Raw genomic sequence first — 18842 nt, forward strand, 5'->3', positions numbered from 1 at the left:
TGCATTGTTCTCTTCGGTGCTGGGGAACAGCAGTTCTCTCTCTTTCTCTCTGAAGCAGGCGTTCTCTCACGCTGAAGCAACAGTTCTGCATCCGTTTAATTGGGGAGCGGATTCATTCCCTCTATCATCAGCAAATTCACGTTTGATGCATTTTTTAAAAAAAATTTCATTCTGAAGCCAGAATTTCGAAGTGAATCATAAACAGATCGTTGCCTTCGTAGAGAGAGGAGATTGTTTCAAGTTGCTGCAATCCGAAAAGCAGTTTTGCGAGCATAGTTTGTTTTTCCCATCTTTCCTAGTTTTCTTGTTGTCTTTTTAAAAGAGAAAGAATTATCATGTGGTGAATTATTAATGGTGGCCAGACGCCATCCATTTTTAAATTGATGATTAGATGCATTTTACTTTTTGTGCCATATTGTTTTACTGCAAGTACATCACATTGAGCATATTCTCAGTTACTGAATGTGCACATTTCGACAATGTAGGTATTTTCTGTTATGGAAAGTATGTGCGCCGAGATGCGTGTAGCTGTAACGTTGAGACACACACATTTAATAACAATTAAGGTGAAAGCTACTTTTAGACATATTAAAAGTATAAAACTAAAGATAGAAAATATGAAGTAAAATATGAAGACATCATAAAAAATTTAAATAAAATCGCTTCAAGGGATTATAAATCCTGGCTACATGCTACATTTTAAAGAAATTTTACTATTACATAAAAGTGGAAGACAGATATAAATAACAAACTTCTAAATTAATCCCTTCCACTAAATGGTACACTATTTTTCTTTTGCTTAAAAAGTTAACATGGTTTGTCTTGTTAAGGGAAAAAAAACGGTTATTATTTTATTTAAATAAAGAGAAATCAGACGCATTGAAATGGTGTTTACTGCATGTTAATGCCTCTAAATCGCTCATGCGATGGAAACGCCTGGAACAGATGAATGAATAAACCCCCAATCATCCAGTGATAAGCTTGCCAGAAAACAAAATAAATTGTAGATTCTATCTAGTAATTGTTTTTGAAACGTGAATCAAAACTTTTATTAAAGACCGCAAGCGCTGTCTGAATCATCACATCCAGTGGCTGCATCATGATGGTTGCATACTTTTTTTTATTAATAAGAAATGCATTTTTAATTTATTCAAATTTCATTCTGAGAGAATTTCGGCGAGTGTATAGTCTATCAGTGCTCTCCTCATAACAAAGAGAAAATTTGCATAAACATACTCTGACGAAATGCTCTAGATAACACATTTGAAGCACGTGGTGCTCAACACTCCCAAATAGCTGGGAATGACTAAAAAATAAAAAGATATTAATCGCAAATAATTTTTTAAAGAAAAATTTTATAAAATGTCTTGCAATACTGAATATTTTGGGTCGAGAGAATGTAGAAAGAGAGGATGAAAAGGAAATGCCGGGCTGCTGAAAATTTCTCTTGCTTGCTCCGAGGTTAATTAACATTATTTGCATCGTCGTGGAAATACCACGTGAGTAGTAGTAATTCCACAACGAAAGTTGTGTCGCTCTCATTTGCTTATTTCAAATTGTTACGATTTATCCAAACCCCTTTCAGTCCTCAATGGGCCACTCAGACGTTATTTATCGGGAGATGCATATTTTAGGCAGATAATTAATTACCCATTGAGAGATGCGCTCACACTCAAACACTGAGAGCTGAGTGGGCCGAAATTCCTTTCCGTTATCATCAAGCTTGCCCTCACTTTGCCATTCTCGGTATCCTCCCCCCCTCTCTCTATGGCCACTTCGTGCCCACCCCCGACTACTGAGCCTCTTAGAAAACCCACTGGAACTGGAGTGAATTTCAAAATGTCGCTCTCCTCAACTGGTTCAAGAGAATCATTGTTAAAGAGAGTCGTGGGAGGAACTTTCGAATGAAAAGGGAGAAGGGGAAGGAGATGCTCCAGAGCATGTGTTTTCGATTCGTGAAACATTGCTCTTTCCGGGTGGATTAATCAGCAACGATGGTGATATTATTGCGAAGTGATTGTCAAAGCTCATCGTTTTCTCTAATGTGAAAGTCTTTTTAATAGCATGAGGAGTATTTTTCAATATTAACAGTCTCTTACATGTTTGAAAGCACTTCTGGAATGCCAGGGAGTTTTATAAAGGAACACTGTGGGGCATTGCTAAGGTAAAACATTGGTAAGGACTGGTGCACTGCTTCAGTTGCGCGCATGCAACTGAGACAAGTGCACTAGTAGCAGTAAAGGGTTCTTTCCCCCTCCCCAGATTCAGTCTAATTTCTTTTCTCTAGAAAAGATAGAATACGTTCTACTCTATAATCGTTGTCTCTGCGGATTATTGCATGAATGAATAACTAGTGACTGTGTAAAAGGAATGCGATATAACAGCTGTTTTATAGTTCTTTTCTTAAGTATTTGTGATTTGTCAACAAACTATGGACACTACTAGTGGCGTATTTAAGTGTTTTGCGATCCTGGAATGTGGTGATTTATTTCAGGTATATCTTTTTTATTTTATTAACTTCCTAAAAATCATTTACTTCCATTTATCTATTATGCTTCCTGATTGCTCGGCACTCAGGTTTGCATACAACATTATCGAAACAATCGTTCGTGTTTAAAAAATATTCTGATAAAAAATTTAATATTATAAAATATAAAACCCTTACCAATTATACCTCATAAATTGTTATTTTATATTAATATTTCATAATTCATATATTTACAAAGTTATTTATATGGGGAGAAGGAAAATAAAATAGTTTAACCGCCCTATCTGATAATCTCAGCCGTAGCTCGAGATTCTTCTCTGGTCATAGAGTGAAAAAAATAATAATAATTTGCATGTTTAAAGCATTTATTTGCATTTCATATTCTTCATACCGATTGCAGGACATTCCTCAGCTGATGATGAGATCTTGCATAATATGCGATTGATTTCAAGCTCAACTGTGTAACATTATATTACTAGAGGATAGGGCCTCTCATCAGCTCGTATCATGTAACAAATCCTCGGATATGATTATCTCAGAGGAACTAATGAAAGGTGTATTAGAAAGCTTATACACTTCGGCAGAGGACTTCAAAAATTAAAAAAGAAAAAAACTTCTTTATAGTATACTAGTAAAAACTTGGCTATATATTGCTTATAGCTTATATTATACTGCCATATGGATATGCAATTTTTATTACATAAACTTACATTTTATCCTGAATAGAACCCGAAAGTATTTATGACTTTATAAAAGATAGATGGGGAAATTTCCAATTGAAAAGAATGTTTCAAGATGCAATTCATTATATTTTCACTTCATTGTACGATTGACAGTTAATTTTATTATATTCTTTTTGCAATCTTTTTTATTATTATTATTATTATTTTGTACTAGGTAACACATTTTTTCCTGTTATTAGATCACTATGTTTTCAATTCAAGTTTAATTATTAGTTTTAATTTGATTGGCCGTATCTATTACGCATAGAGCAATCCCTCTGTAAGGAAACAAAGATTAGGGAGAGACAGAATAGGATGAGTGAAGACGAGACAAAGACAAGGGAATAAAAATTATTTATGAGGTCGCTGACATACACATTTTATTTACATCTTTTATGTTTTTCTATTTAAAATCAAATTTCATTGATTCATGTTGATTTAAATGTTCGTAAACATTTTGAATAGGAAAGATCTATAAAAAAGCAAATCTCTGAAAGTTCTAAAGAAGCAGATCTTTTGCTACAGTTCACCGTAAAATATATAAATGTAACATGAATTTGTGTCGTCGTGTCATTAATTTTATTCACCCACATAAAAAAAAGCCCGTCTGACGTTTAAACAAACTAACAAACTAACAGATAGGTAACTCTTAATACTGATAGTTGTATTATGAACTTTTTAAGGCTCGAATCATGCATATTATCTTTACTAAAAATTTGACTGCTACATTAAAATTTTCCAAAATAAATTTTTGAAAGGGAATAATATTTGCAGGAACTATCAAAAGGAATAATATTTGCCTTTACAATAGTTTTAGAATCTTGATTAAACAAGTAAGCTCTTGTTTTTTCAACGCAATAGTTTTAAAAAGAGAGCTCTTGTTTTAATTTTTATAAGGACAACATATTTACTTCAATACATAATAAATCTTTTAGAATTGTTCTTTTGTATACATAAAATACTTAAATATAAAGTTCTGTATTTTTAAAAATATAAGAATATATTTTATATTTTTTGGTAATTTTAATAAATTTAATTTAATTTTAATTTAAAACTTTTGATGACAATGGAAAAACCAAGTTCTAAAACATTTCAACTCCATATTTTATCCATTTCCTCTCATTAATTTTTAAGACACATGGTTTTAAATATATGCGACAAGAGTTTATAACCCTCTCGCTGCGCATCCCGCCATTTCCACGGACAACGTAGAAGTAGCCAAATTTGCGCAGCCCGTGATTTCGGCAGGGAAGCACTTTTTTCGTCTGTTTAGCCGTGCAACCCGCCCTTTTCACATTCATGGTTTCATTCAGATCTGGGTTAACAGATAGTGTTAGTTGTCCATGGTTCTGCGAAAACACAAGCATGTTTTGCAGCATTTTGCGGGCTTTTTTCAAAGCTCAAAGATGTCTGGCAGGAAACGTTTCGCCATTTTTGAACCTATTTTGATAAAAGAATGACGCAACGAAAGGGTTAAGATATATGCCTTTTATTTTTCAACCGCTTTTTAATTTTTTTCTTTTTACATTTAAACTTATTTTATTAATATTAATTGTTACATTCACCGGGAACTTTTGATTATATTGAACAATATGCCTATTTAAATAGTATTTAAGCATTATTTATTTGTAACTAAATATATAAATAAAAACATGAATTCCGAATTCATGTGTCGTTCATGTCATGATGTGTCGTTCTTAAAGTCATGATGTGTCGTTCTTAACAGTGAATTTTAAAATATTAATTTTTCTTTGAGTAAAATGGCACTATTAACGACTTTAATGAAGGTAAGTATGAGTAGTTGCCTTTTTGTTACGTTAGCATCTATTGAAACGGCTCCGAAGTTTGAAGCGAAGTTAAGTAGGGTATTGAACAACTCCTAATTTCCTATTTTTTTCTTGAATCACTTTGAATCGATTTGCTTAAAATCTTACACCAAGAAATTTCTCATTATTCAGAATCTTTTAAAAGACGAAAAAAATCGGTGTTAGCAATTTAAAAAAATGGAAAGTTTATACAAATATATATATGTGGATGGTCCCTTATGGGAATGCAGTTCGCGTATTTTCAAAGAGTACCTTCTTTTGAAAGGCATATTTTCCTCGAATTCATCTAGATAGGTTTCAAACTGTAAGAAGTTTCTGCATACTTTTTTGACGGATTGTACGTGATCGCTCTCAGAGAATTGGATATTTTCTACTGCTGAAGCTCAAGGCAAATATAAGAATCAATCAAAAAGACGCTTACAAATGCAATATAAGATTTAATTTAATAATAAATCGTATTTCCCGTCGAACTTTTAAACATCGTTATCTTTTAAGTAGAATAGATTAGAACTGTCGTATAAAGAAAGTTGTAATAAACGTCAAATGATTTACTTACAAGTTTTATTTACTTTTTCCTGAAAAATATGTACGAAGAGAAAGTGTTGTTTAAATGCGAAACTATTCAATTTTGAAATTTGGATTATCTGCTCACTCAGTTCACTTTTCTATTTTCCGCAGATTGCTCGGAATTAGATTTTGCACTATTAAAATCTGTCTATCGCTCTCGTACGCCGGAAGGTCTAAAGTTTTTAGAGATTATAACACTTTCTCTTTGTAAATAAAAATCTACAATGACTCATGTGCTAATATTTTTTTTATTTACGTAAATATTTTTTAACAAACTTTTTGAAAAGTTGAGTGCGATCAGAAAAAATAGCGTTCTTTTTTTCCCTTTTTATTTTAAACTTTTATTTTTAAGAGTCATTTTGAGTTTTAATTGTAGAGATTAGATGCAGAATCCTTCCAGTCATTAATTCGTTAATCGTTCAGCCCCGCCCATTTAATTAATTAATCGTTCCCGAAGCCCATTTAATGCCGTTGCATGGAAAACGAAATTCTCTTATCGTGCGTTTATTTCTGTTAATACAGGATGATCAAGAAATAACAGGAGGTGTTCGAAGCCCTGTAGCGTGTTATGCATTGAACGAAATTTATTACAATATTTGGTCACCATACACATTAAAGTATGCGGTTTCGATTTATCAAGAAAAAAAAAATTAATAGCGAAAAAAGCCGAAAGGGAAATCCTGGCGCTGCAAGTGCATAATGTGTAAAAAAAGATGCATAATTACCAAGAGAAACAGTAAATAGCAATACACCAAATGCCAATAAAAAACGTTTATTATAGCAACTTACAAATTTGGCTCAAGGTGACCACCAACATGATGTTCCAATAAATGCAATGCGATGCACGCGGTTTTCGACAGTGGCTCATAGTATATCGACATTTATTCATCTGACATAACATTATTTGATCTTTTAAAGTAAAAATGTCAGGAACATGTCGTTGATACACAGGGTCTTTCAAGTAGCTCCATAACCAGAAATTGCCAAGATTCAAATCAGTGTTATCAGTTGATGGGTGTTATCTTATACGGATAAAATTTCAGGATCTTACGCAATATCTTCTGCACGGTCGAGAACGGTATACCTGTTTGTCATGATACTGAACGTGCACTGCTGGTATCCTATTTATTAGCTCTCGCCTGATCCATAACGGCTGTTACAACTTCTTCAATTTCTTCCTGATTGATACCTTTACGTCCCCGGCCTGGTTGCACACCAAGAATTCCTGTTGTTACAATTATTTCAACCATTCTTCGTAAGTTAGTTATAGTCATCGGTCATCTACGTAACTGTTTTAACAGCCGGCGTTTTCATCTCGCTGATAAAACAGCTTAACTGATAAGACACTTTCACGTTATGACATCGCAATCGACGGCCGAATTCTTGTAGAATGACTTAAATTCCCGCAACACTTCCTTTTATCTTCGATGTCATGGCACAAAGTACCCGTATAAGCAAATTACATAATAAAGTTTCCGATCGCAGCATCAGAATTTCCCCTATTGGCGTTTTTGGTACTATTTTTTTTCCTTGATAAATTGGAACCACATACTTTGATGTGTATGGTGACGAAATTGTGCGATATTTCGTCCAGTACATTGCACGCTACAGGACCCCAAACACTTCCTGTTATTTCTTGATCACCCTATATTTATTTTTTAGTTCTTTCTTCCCTTTATTTTGTTGCAAAAAAGGAAGACGTGTTTTTATTCGAGATACTCCATCAGAGGATAAACCTTTCTCACACAAGTACTTGCTTAATGTATACATTCTTCGTTAGAAGGAAAATATAAAAGAAATAAGGGCTAATTTATTGGAAGAACAGCCTTTTTCTTACTTTCACTTGTTTCGAATTGCTTAATATTTGCAAAGATAAAATTCTGTAATCTTTTTTTTTGCTTCTCATTTCCTGCCGTACTAGAATTTTAAATTCTTGTGTACGTTTTTAGTCGACATAACTTAACGTATACACAATTCTAATATTTAAAAAAAACTAACAATCGATGAATCGATTGAAAGAAATTTTGATTCCATATGATTTGGGGAATTTTGTTGGGAAAAACACTTCATTTCAGAATTCCATAATACTTATAATAACAAATAATAATTAAAAACTAAAAGAGAATAATAAGAATGAACAGCTCCCTTTTTTAGCAAATAATGGTTTTTCAATAACTAATATTATGAAATTCATTTTTAAAAGAAAAACTATTAACAAGCTTGAGAGAGCGATTGAGATATGATTGCGAGTGTATTCCTCAATTACCTGATTTCATTTTCCGCAGAATGGAGCCACTACTACATCTCCATCTCAACTCGATTCGTTTACATTTTCATCGCCAAAATGCAACTCTTAACTTGTAAGAGACATTCAGGTTTGTCTTATCTTCAGTCTTTCAAGCGATATTTATCAACAGCATTTAAGACAAGCATAGATGTTTTGCAGTCATAAAATAAGCGCTGCATTATCTGAATTTGAAATTACCTGTATTTTAAGAAATTTTTTTAAAAACATTGATTCCATTGACCGAAACATCATATTTGGGAACTTTTTAACAGTTGAAGATACGAACAAGTCTCTCTCTCTCTCTCATTAGTTTAATAAATTATTGGAAATATAAATTAAAAGAAAATAAGATTTTTTTTCATACCTTTCAAAATTTTAATTGAAATTTGATTATAAATAATCATTGATGTAGTTTTTTTTCAACTTAGTGTGGTTTCTTTCATATTATTTTTTTAATGTTCTTGTCGTTTTTTTTTAATAATAACCATTCTTTATGAAGACGGTTTCTTTGTAAGAATACGCGCTACGGTATTTTCAGTTTTCTCAGACAGAGTATGTTGGTTTCATGTCATCTAAAAAGACAATTTCATTTGAAAGTGCAAAAATTCTTAGAAATTTTGCTCAGATAATTAATCTGATGGAAAACAGTTTTTAAAAAGAATAATGATATAAGCAGGTACCTTTCTGTTGATTGTGTGAACCGTGCGATCCGTCATTGCATTTCTGAAAAATCGCTGAAAATGAGCCACAGGGCAGAACACGAGAGACACTTAAGTAAGTCCTGACTAAAAAAATCTTTATTCATAAAACTTTCATTAAAACTGAATCGAAACGTTAACATTTCTGTTCAATAACTTCTTAGTATACTTATCTTTTATTACTTTATTACTGATGTTACTTTATACAAAATTTAAAAAACTGCATTTCAGTTATTTATTTTCTCTAATTTTAATAAATTATTGAAAACTGCTCATAGGTTTATATTACAAGAACACTTTGCATTGCCTTAGTTGCAGCGTTTACTTATACGATATTAAGATATTAAATGCATTCTTCCTTCTCATGACCGTTACTACAATTCTTAATTCTATCATATTTAATAAATTTCTTTCGATGATAAGCACCGTAATTTATTTTTCTATATGATTGGAACATATACAAGAGCATTAAACACGCATCACAAGCAAAAATACAAACGAAAAAAAAAAAAAAACAGTTTCCAGGACACATTGACAAATTCTAAAACTCTTCTTTGTACTGTAGCTATAATTAACTTTTAAAAATAGCATAATGCCGATAGAACCATATCCAAAAAAATATCATAATATGATATTTCGGTCTAAAAATTCAAATCCCCTCTAATTTTTTTCATATACCGTGTACCGAACTGTAAGGTTAATGTTAGACTAAGCATCACATTCTTCCAAATGTAACGAAAAATGTAACGAAAAATAGTTTATTACCGGGATTGAATAAAAAGCATTGTTGTATGACAGATGCGTACAACCATTTGCGTACAGCTCATAAAAAAGCCAGTAAATCACGCATAGCTCTTTGAAAAAAGGGGGGTAGGGAGTAATTAGTCTAGGTTTGCTAAAACATATGTTATCTGTTGGCAAGAGTATTTGGCGAGAAAATGTATTGGTATTTTAACTAAATTTTGATGCTTAAACACAGGGAAAAAACTTTTGTCTCTATGTGTATATGCTGGCTCTGTACACACCTTGCCGTCTGCCTATCAAATTTGGCAAATATATATTTTGGAGGGTAGGAAAGTGATTTTTTGAATTTTTAATTAGAATTTTAATTTATCAAAAAATAAGAGAATTATTTGATAACTTTCTAAAAATTTACAGTAAAAAATAGTTTTTACTTCCAAATCATATAAATTCTCTGCATTATTCATTCAAAATCAAAGTATGCTAAATATAGTTCTCATGAAATGAAAATCAATAAACTTTAAAAAAATCCAAAATAGAAATTCCATTCTAAAAAAAAAAAAAAAAAAAAAAAAAATACACCTGAACTTAACTATTACCATCACAAACGATTCCCATTGTTTTAAAATAAATGGATCATTTAAATGTGCATTTCAGCTAATTAATAGCACATAAATCAATAAGAGAATTATCAAAGTATGCTAAATATAGTTCTCATGAACTGAAAATCAATAAACTTTAAAAAAATCAGAAATAGAAATTCCATTCTAAAAAAAAAAAAAATACACCTGAACTTAACTATTACCATCACAAACGATTCCCATTGTTTTAAAATAAGTGGATAATTTAAATGTGCATTTCAGCTAATTAATAGCACATAAATGAATAAGAGAATTTAACAGTGATAAATTTACTACTATTTGAAATTAAATCTGTTCAAAGCTTTTGAATTTCTGGAACTCAAATAAATAATTCAAATACACATGAAATAAATAATTTAAGAAGCCTGATATAATAAAAATACATCTTATATTTAAAAATCTAGTATTCTCTTTTATGTGAAAACTTTATCTTTTCGTACGTAAATATAAACGGAAGATCTTGACTATAAAACATACATGCTATCTAAGATCTGTATTCTTTTTACAGAATAAAATTAAGCAAAGACTAATAAACCAATAAAATTAATGAAATTTTTTTTAATTTTAAGATAATTTACGTAAGACATAATATTTTTTGTATTAATATTTTTAAATGCACTGAATTACATATTTTTTCTTCCAAATATACGTGTGTTAAATTTAGTATCTCTACGTCCAATGGTCGATATTTTAAATAGAATGATAGACGCATATATATACATTCACTTTCATTCTTGGAAGAAAATCTTATTTTGTTAATTAAAACTTTTAGATTAAATTCTGAATATTCCACACTTAAATTTTTGAATAATTTTAAACGAAAAATTTGGAGATATCTGTGAAATTTAAAATATATGCTTCCGTGTTAAAAACCAATTTTATCCCCCCCCCATCCTTTGTGTGTGTGTGCGTATGTTATTAGGTAATTTTTTATTTAAGTTTCTAAAACAGTCCTTATTTTATTTTATGAATTAAAAATAAAACTCAGGATATTTTAATGGAACATTACAAATGGAAATGGAATAATAATACGTAAGAAAGCATTTTTCACAATTTTTAAACTTATCCCGCATTTACTATTTATTTGATTTTTATAATATTGCAGTGTATTGAATACTATGATCTAAGAAATCATTTAAATTATTTTTTTGTACATAGTAGCATTAAAGAATTAATGCTCTGTGAAATATTCCTTCAAATCCAATACAAACTCACCAAACTTTTAGCCTATATTGAGAAAAAAAATTATAACTGTTACATAAGTATTATAATGCAATTTCATTTATTTACTAATATACTAATAGGAAATTATTCATTTTATTTTAATTACAAGATTGCAAATTTCTATAATGGAAATACTATAATGGAATACTGAAGATTTAATCAAAGTTTCATGTATTATGAATGAAAGTAAATTACAGAAATAGAAGTGAATGTTCACTTATATAGTTATGAAGAAATAAAACATCTCTTTAAAAACTTCTTTAATGTTACAGCAAGAGTTTCTTCTGCAATGCAGTAAAAGAAGTCTGACTTTATTTTTTTAAATAAAGAAACTAATGTTCTAAATTCATTTGCTCTTAAAATCTTATATGGATCTCGACTGGACTTCTGAAAACTGTGGGCTCATTGTGAGATAACCAGACTTTTTCCATAGCAAAATATCTGCGAATTGTGCATTGTTTTCACGAAAAAAATCGCTTAAGAACGTCCGAATCAATGGTAAAATCGAAAGATGCCCTTGAAGTCATTTCTATTAAATATAATTAAATTCCCAAGAGATTTGAATCTACTACACAGGAGCTGTTATGTCAACAGTCCAGATTAGAATTATTTAAATAATTCTAATCTGGGGGGGGGAGGGGACAAGATTTTTAAATAGGTAAAGTTGGCAATTGTCAAGGAGCCCCTCAGCTCTTGATAATTTTTAATAGTTGTAGAAAGGTAAATAGTTTTATACTTTCATTTAATGACAGTGGGCCGTGCAGTCAAATTTATTCAAGTTATAATCAAAATTATAAATTAATTTTGAGACTTTACTCTAGTAATATTTCTAATTACCATTTACTCGTTATGCTATTTTATAATTCTAAAAAATTTGAAGCTTTACAGTTTAAAGAAATATATTCCCTCCTTTTACAATATTGTTTAGAGTGTTATAGAAAGTTTTCTTTTGTTTTCGATATTTTGCTTAAAATTAATTTTACGTCTTGACAGTGCACTTTTTTTATTTGTACAATATTGAAATGGACTTTTTAGAAAGGGACTTGCGACTTCAGTTTTCAAAATTTACTACTTAAAATTGGTGAATAAAAATTAAATTAAAATCAATAAAAAATTTGGAGGGAAAAAGGGGCTTTCAGATTTGCATTATCTAAGGGCCCCGGGAAGGTTTAAAACGGCCATGAATTCTTTTGAAATTAGAAATAATTACATTGTTTAAAATATGGAAAAAACGCATAGCTAATCAGTAAACCTTTCAATAAAGGGGTAGATGTATATTGTTGAAGAGTATTGTCAGAACTTTATTCAACACTATTTTTAATGACTTATTGCACATAAGAACGATCTTTAATAAAATTAAAGTTTCTAAAGAACATATACTACATATATTAATGAAAAAATAATTTTTATTAATTCTGTTTCATTTTTTAACAGTAGATTTGGATTTTGGTTTAATGAAAGTGCAACTAGAAGAAAATTAAATTTGAATTCAGCTAATATCTTCTACAAATTTTCGTAGATACAAATGATCAGTTAGCAAAATATTAATATACTTCTGATTTAGTAAGCTGCTTATTTTACGCACCTTATACTTAAAATATTTCATACATAAAGTGCAAAGTCGTATAATGAACAAATAATTTATCTTTATCAGAGTACAGATTTTTGAAAAAAATGTAACAACATTTAAATTAAATCTACGATGATAAACAGAAAAGTTTAAATATGAATGGCGTTCTACTCTGGAAACTGATTTTTTAAAAACAAATACAAATCCCTCCTTACAAATCCTTCCAATTCCACTAACCTCATTTAATTGTACTTTAAATTTAAGAAATAATTTTTAATTGCCTATATTTAAATAACGAACTTATTGAATTAAATAAACGAATCAAGAAGAAATAAATAAAAAATTAATGAAACGCAAACTCTTTCTTTTAATGCAAATCGTTATATTTATGTAAAGTAATGCATTTATATCCGAAATCTAGAAAAAAATGATTATTATTTCGAAGTGGGTACACTATTTATATGAGCAGAAATATCTTTCCCCAATGTTTTTATCTTACATTTTTAAATATATACATTGAAAAGCAATCCATCTTTCATAAAAAGCAAGTAGAAATTACTCCTATAGTATTAAAACGCATGAAATTATATTAATGAACGTATCGTTAAGTGTTCGAAATTGTGTCAAACATCAGGCTAACTCTCGCCAAATATGACACTTTTAGATAACGTTTAAGATGTTGTAACCTCTTCTAGAACTGAACCTTCTCAGTAACACAATCGCATTGTAAACGAGACAACTGACTGACAGTTTTATGATTCGTACGCAAATGGTTGTACGCATCTGTCCCACTACCATTTTTCCTGTTATCTTAATTCGGCAATCCCTATTTTCTTTCTTTCTATTTCTGAACTATTATAGAAGGAGCAATCTATAGAGAAAGTAGTGGTAATCACAGCCGATTGACGAGGTAGCCAACTTGGTAAGAATAAGACGCCTTGCCATTATCTTTCGTACAGCGTACAAGTTTTAAATTTCTTAACTTTTAATTTTAAATTTAATAAACAAGACGCACAGATTACGGATACATGAATCGACTCACTTCAGCGAATAATATGTCTTAATTTTTCAAGTGCAGATTTATACTAATTTTGAGAATTCGGGAAGATGTCTGTGCGGTTATTTGTGCTTTCTAATTCTTTCAATTTGCTCTTGTACGACTTACCTTGCAGGTGAAAGATGAATGGAAGTACGTTGCTATGGTTCTGGATCGTCTGTTCCTGTGGATGTTCACGGCAGCCTGTGTCATCGGCACGGCGGGGATTTTCCTGCAGGCTCCCCTACTCTACGACACTGACAGCCCCATTGACGTGGTGAGTTCCAAGGTCGCTCACACCCTTCAAGTGGATTGGATGGCTTAAGATGAAAAAAAATTTGAAAGTCGAAAATTTGTGCAACTTCTTCCATTACTGAGCAAACACGCGTTGTATTTCCTTGAGGAAGCATACCTCCCTATTTTGTATTTAATCATTACTATAGACAAAAATATAAATAGTTTGTCGATATTTTGTGGGTATATACACTGGGCTAGTTGCCAAGTATAAAAGCAATGTATAGCCTCCCCAAAAGCAACTTGATTGTATTAAAAATAGTGCAATATGCAGAAAGGCGCAATTATCTCTTAAAAGCTGAAATGATTAATAATAATAAAAAAATGCAAATCATCGCAGGAGATCTGCCACTGTTTAAAGAAGAAATCTCAAAACCTTGTGGATAATAACTAAAACACACGCAACAGATAATACATAAAGGATCATAAAAAAATGCAGTCAATGGAAGACATTTAGAACTTTGGACTAAATGCAAATGTATTCTTTAAACTTTTAATGATATCGCACTTTTAATAGCGACATATGCTTTGAAAGATTTGGCAGATACAAAAACATAGATATTGTTCGGTTATCAAAACTTTATAGATGTTGAAAGTGAACATTCACAAAAAAACTGCATCCCATACAAATATCACACTCGTGATTCTTTTACACTTTTTCGAGCTACTAAGAGCACTAAAACTCCTTTTCTCATTTACTACATCATAAAATATTATTTTATTTTCACTTGCAAAACGGTGTCTGCATTTTTTATCTCTTAATCATTTATTACTATCAGTCTTCAGTTTTTGACAAGTAACTTTTTTTTTCACTATTTTTGACCCAATAATTGAAAATATTACAGATAAAAATCCTTTCTTCGCATGAGATGTCTTCGAAACAGAGGATGTAAGTGCGATGATTCACTAAGTTCAAATTCCTGCAGCGCCATTTTGGAAGTTAAACGAGAAGCGGCGTTCTCACACGAACATGAGTCGTTACATGACGGGCTGGAGGAGAGAGAAAGACATGTTTGTCGCCAGCACCGGCTCTCATGATATTTAGTTATCACTTCTTTCAGACATCAGGCGCAGGTGGTTGATAAATTACCTCTTTATGAGCCAACGTGTTCATTGGAAGAGGTTGGCAGACACCGACTTTGCAAGGGAAAAAAATGGACACGACAACGCTCAGCAGGAAAATTCTGTTTGTAGATAAACCTGTGCACAGACGAACTTGACAGATTCAATTTATCCATGCTCAAGAAACGCAGGAACTTCAATCTCAATTTATTGCCGGGTTTCTTTGAGGACGAAACAGGGATTTATATATGTTTATTTCCAAAACATCCATTAAATTATATATATATATATAAGATTTCATGCAGAATAACATGTCTTAAACTGTGAGTATAAGACGTTACGCATTTAACAATTATACATTATTTCATTCATGATGTAGTTTCTGAATTTTTCTTCGCACTTATGCACGAAAAAGAATTGCCCAAATATATACTAAACTCTCGAGTATCCGCGTCATTAACCCAAAATGTTTTTTTAAACAAAATAAAAAAAAGAAATTTTTTTTCTTACTAAAACAAACAAGCAAACAGATATTTTTTGAGAAAAAAAAAAGAATTTGAGTAAAGGTTGGTCCGACTTTTCGATAATTTTGTGGATTATTCGAGGATCTAATCCCACAGATGATCTGGAGTTTATAGTATTACTTATATTTTTTAACGATAATTAGAAGACTGCTTCAATGACGGGATTTAGTGAACAGTTTTGTCGTTTCACTTTACTCATGTAAGTGTAAGTGAAAAGTCCACCAAGTTGTTTTTAAAACGGATGGTGTTTTTGTAGATCTCAGGGTGTCTCATGTTTATTTAGAGGCTTAACAAATAGTACAACGAATAAAAATAATATTTACGCGCAATCTCACTTCAGAGTTATTCATAAGTGGTATTTTCCTACATAAATTCGCGTTTAAAAAAAGAGATTTTACAAATATTATTTTTGTGATTATTTTCGGAATAGAGATCCCCGCACATCAATTGAACTCATTTTTCAAACTAAATGGAATCAACCCACATTGAACAGACGTATTACAACGGAATACGATTTAATGAAATAATTTTCGTCGCGTATTATGAACAGTATTTGAAATAGAATATTATCCTTGGAATTATGTTATATGCAAGTGCATACTATTTAATTGATAGATGTCATTTATTTAGTGAAGATATCGTACTGTAGAAAATACCTTTATTAACAGGATTAAAAAAGTTTCTATTCATATTAAATGCTGCCCAATAAATTGAAATCTCTCCGCTGAATCGAAAGATCGTTGATTCGAGATTTATGAAATCGGCAAAATTTCCTGCATACAGTTTTATAAACAGAAAGATTTGAAGTGCTATAATGCGTTTTTTATAGTCAAAAGATGCGTGCAAAAGCAATAAATCAAAAGTATCGAAATGGAACAATAGATGCTATTTGCAATTTTTATTTTTCAACAGTGTTATAACCTGCACACCGCCCTGTAAATTGTGTCATGTGACATGCATCATTCAAACATCTTTTAAAGCGCTCCACGCGATTGCCACATTTCAAATGGTTACTTTCTGTGCAGTGAGTATCAATAAGAAAGGAATTTTCGACGTTTTTATAGCATTTATCATCAAAAATTCAAAATTTCAGTTTTGAAATATTGTAGGTTTTATTTAATCATTTCGAAGCATATTATCGCACAAGACTCATTTTTAGACCATTTTAAGCAATTCAGTGAGGCCGAATTTATAAACACACATTTTTTCCACTCATATTAATATATTTTTAAAAATATTTTTAAGTACCTTTTTCAACAATACTTTTCATTTTTATAATCCCTGTATTTATACTCATGCAAGTTACAACATTACATACATACATGCGCATTATAATTCCTACATTTAAGAGAAAAATTTGCAAAATAGAGATTTGAGGAATAGAGATAGACCCATCTACAACACTATCGGGCAACCATGTTTCATACTTAACTTTCGAATCCCATTGAGTTGGTTTCACAATTCAAATGAATGTTTTCAGCGAGAGTCATTCTGATTGATATCCGTAGAGACATTTCCTCACTACATACCTAAAAATATGTCCCTTTTGGCCAATTTTTGCGAATTTCTTAATACACGCGAATCATAAAAATTTGCAGCTCTGATTTTGGTTGCAGAATTTTCAAATTGGCTCATCCAATTAGATTTCCTTCAATCATGTTGAAAGAAAATGTTACTTTTCTGGCAAAGATTAGTTATGACTTTTGATACGTAGATTAATATATCCATTAAAAGGCACTCATAGAAAAGTTCTGATGCTTGTACAAATGAAAAATTTCGTTTATTTTTAAATGATAATATATTGAAAATCGGAAAGAAATCAATAAAAAGATATCGAAGGAAAAACTACGCAAAAAAAAAAGAAATTTTAAATGGGTCATATGTAAGAGTGAACTACACTTGCTTGAAATATTTTCATGGCAATGCACACATTTTTAAGATGCATTTTACAGAAATTTATAATTTTTTTTAAACGCACCCATTTTTTCTTAATATGACACTCGATTTTGTGCCTATGTATTTATACTTGAATGAGAGTGTGTTTTTTATTTCAAATGCACTTTAGGGACCAGATACTTTCTTTTGCTCATTCAAGGCAAAAATACAAAAGAAAATTTTAAAGGAAATTTTTGAAATAGACTGTCATTTTCTTTTTTTTAACATTTTAAGTCCTTGATAACTTTCCTAACAGACAGTTTTAAAGTTGAATCGTTAAGAGCCAGGCCTATTGTGGCACTCTTGCCGTTCAGCCCGCTCCATCGTCGATATTCTAGCAATCTGAAATCTAATATATGTACGCAATATTTTCCCATAAATTCTTATCAATCGCAGTCTGTAAATAAGATTTCAGTATACCGGTGCAGCTTAATAATATTCATTTAAGTCTTTTGGTAGTAAATAATATTTAAACATATTCTTTTGACATCCAAATTATAAAAAAATATTAAAAAGAAGAATAAATCTTTTGAATTGTATATAACTAGATATCGACGATTGACTCGGTCTGAAGGAAAAGTATGACGTTGGTCACAAGGGGAAGGGCTTGGTGCCTAATGAGTTGATATCAATCGAAAAAAGAAAGACACTATCCAAGGTAACTCAAGTTGGCAGCACACAAGAAGCCATATGTAAGCCCATCATCATTGAACAGCCGATGACTTAATAATGCTTCTACAAAGTTTCGAGCTTAGGAAGAATATTCTGATTTGTTATGCAATTAGCCGAGCTTAAATGCCCAACCTTCCTTATTAACGTGACCGTCAAATGAATTTTGTTACTATTTCAAGCGCCAAGTTCTACTCTCTCGTTTAAAAAGCACAATATCCCGTTTTTAATCCATTCGTTTTCTCTGTTCGATTCTTAAGCGATTAATTATAAAAACTTCATTCCTCCAGGTTCAAGATCATTTTGAAAAAATGTAACCCTTACTCTTCACTTCAGTGGTCCAATATGTAAAACGAAGCTCATTGTTTAATATTGGATACGAAGCATTATAACTCATCACGAAAGGGACGTGTTGTGTCCTTGACACCAAGTCCTATCACACGACATTGCTGAAAACACTTGCGATTATTTTCATATTTATTGACAGTCAAATGGTTTCGTTCACTTGATCAAATCTGTTATACATCATTGGTGAGTCACATGAGCCTTGCTAGCTCA

At 31.1% G+C, this 18842-nt stretch overlaps 1 protein-coding gene across 1 annotated transcript in view; it reads left to right on the forward strand.

Annotated features, from left to right (window-relative positions):
• LOC129988896 (acetylcholine receptor subunit alpha-like 1) overlaps positions 1-14795 on the forward strand; it is a 241520-nt gene extending 226725 nt beyond the window's left edge. Inside the window, exon 8 of the mRNA XM_056097213.1 lies at positions 13937-14795. Within this exon, the coding sequence (XP_055953188.1) occupies positions 13937-14125 (189 nt within the window). The 3' untranslated portion in view covers positions 14126-14795. The remainder of the gene's footprint in view (positions 1-13936) is intronic.
• The last annotated feature ends 4047 nt before the right edge of the window (positions 14796-18842 follow it).

This window comes from Argiope bruennichi, chromosome 1 (assembly GCF_947563725.1).
Source record: "Argiope bruennichi chromosome 1, qqArgBrue1.1, whole genome shotgun sequence".
NCBI lineage: Eukaryota > Metazoa > Arthropoda > Arachnida > Araneae > Araneidae > Argiope > Argiope bruennichi.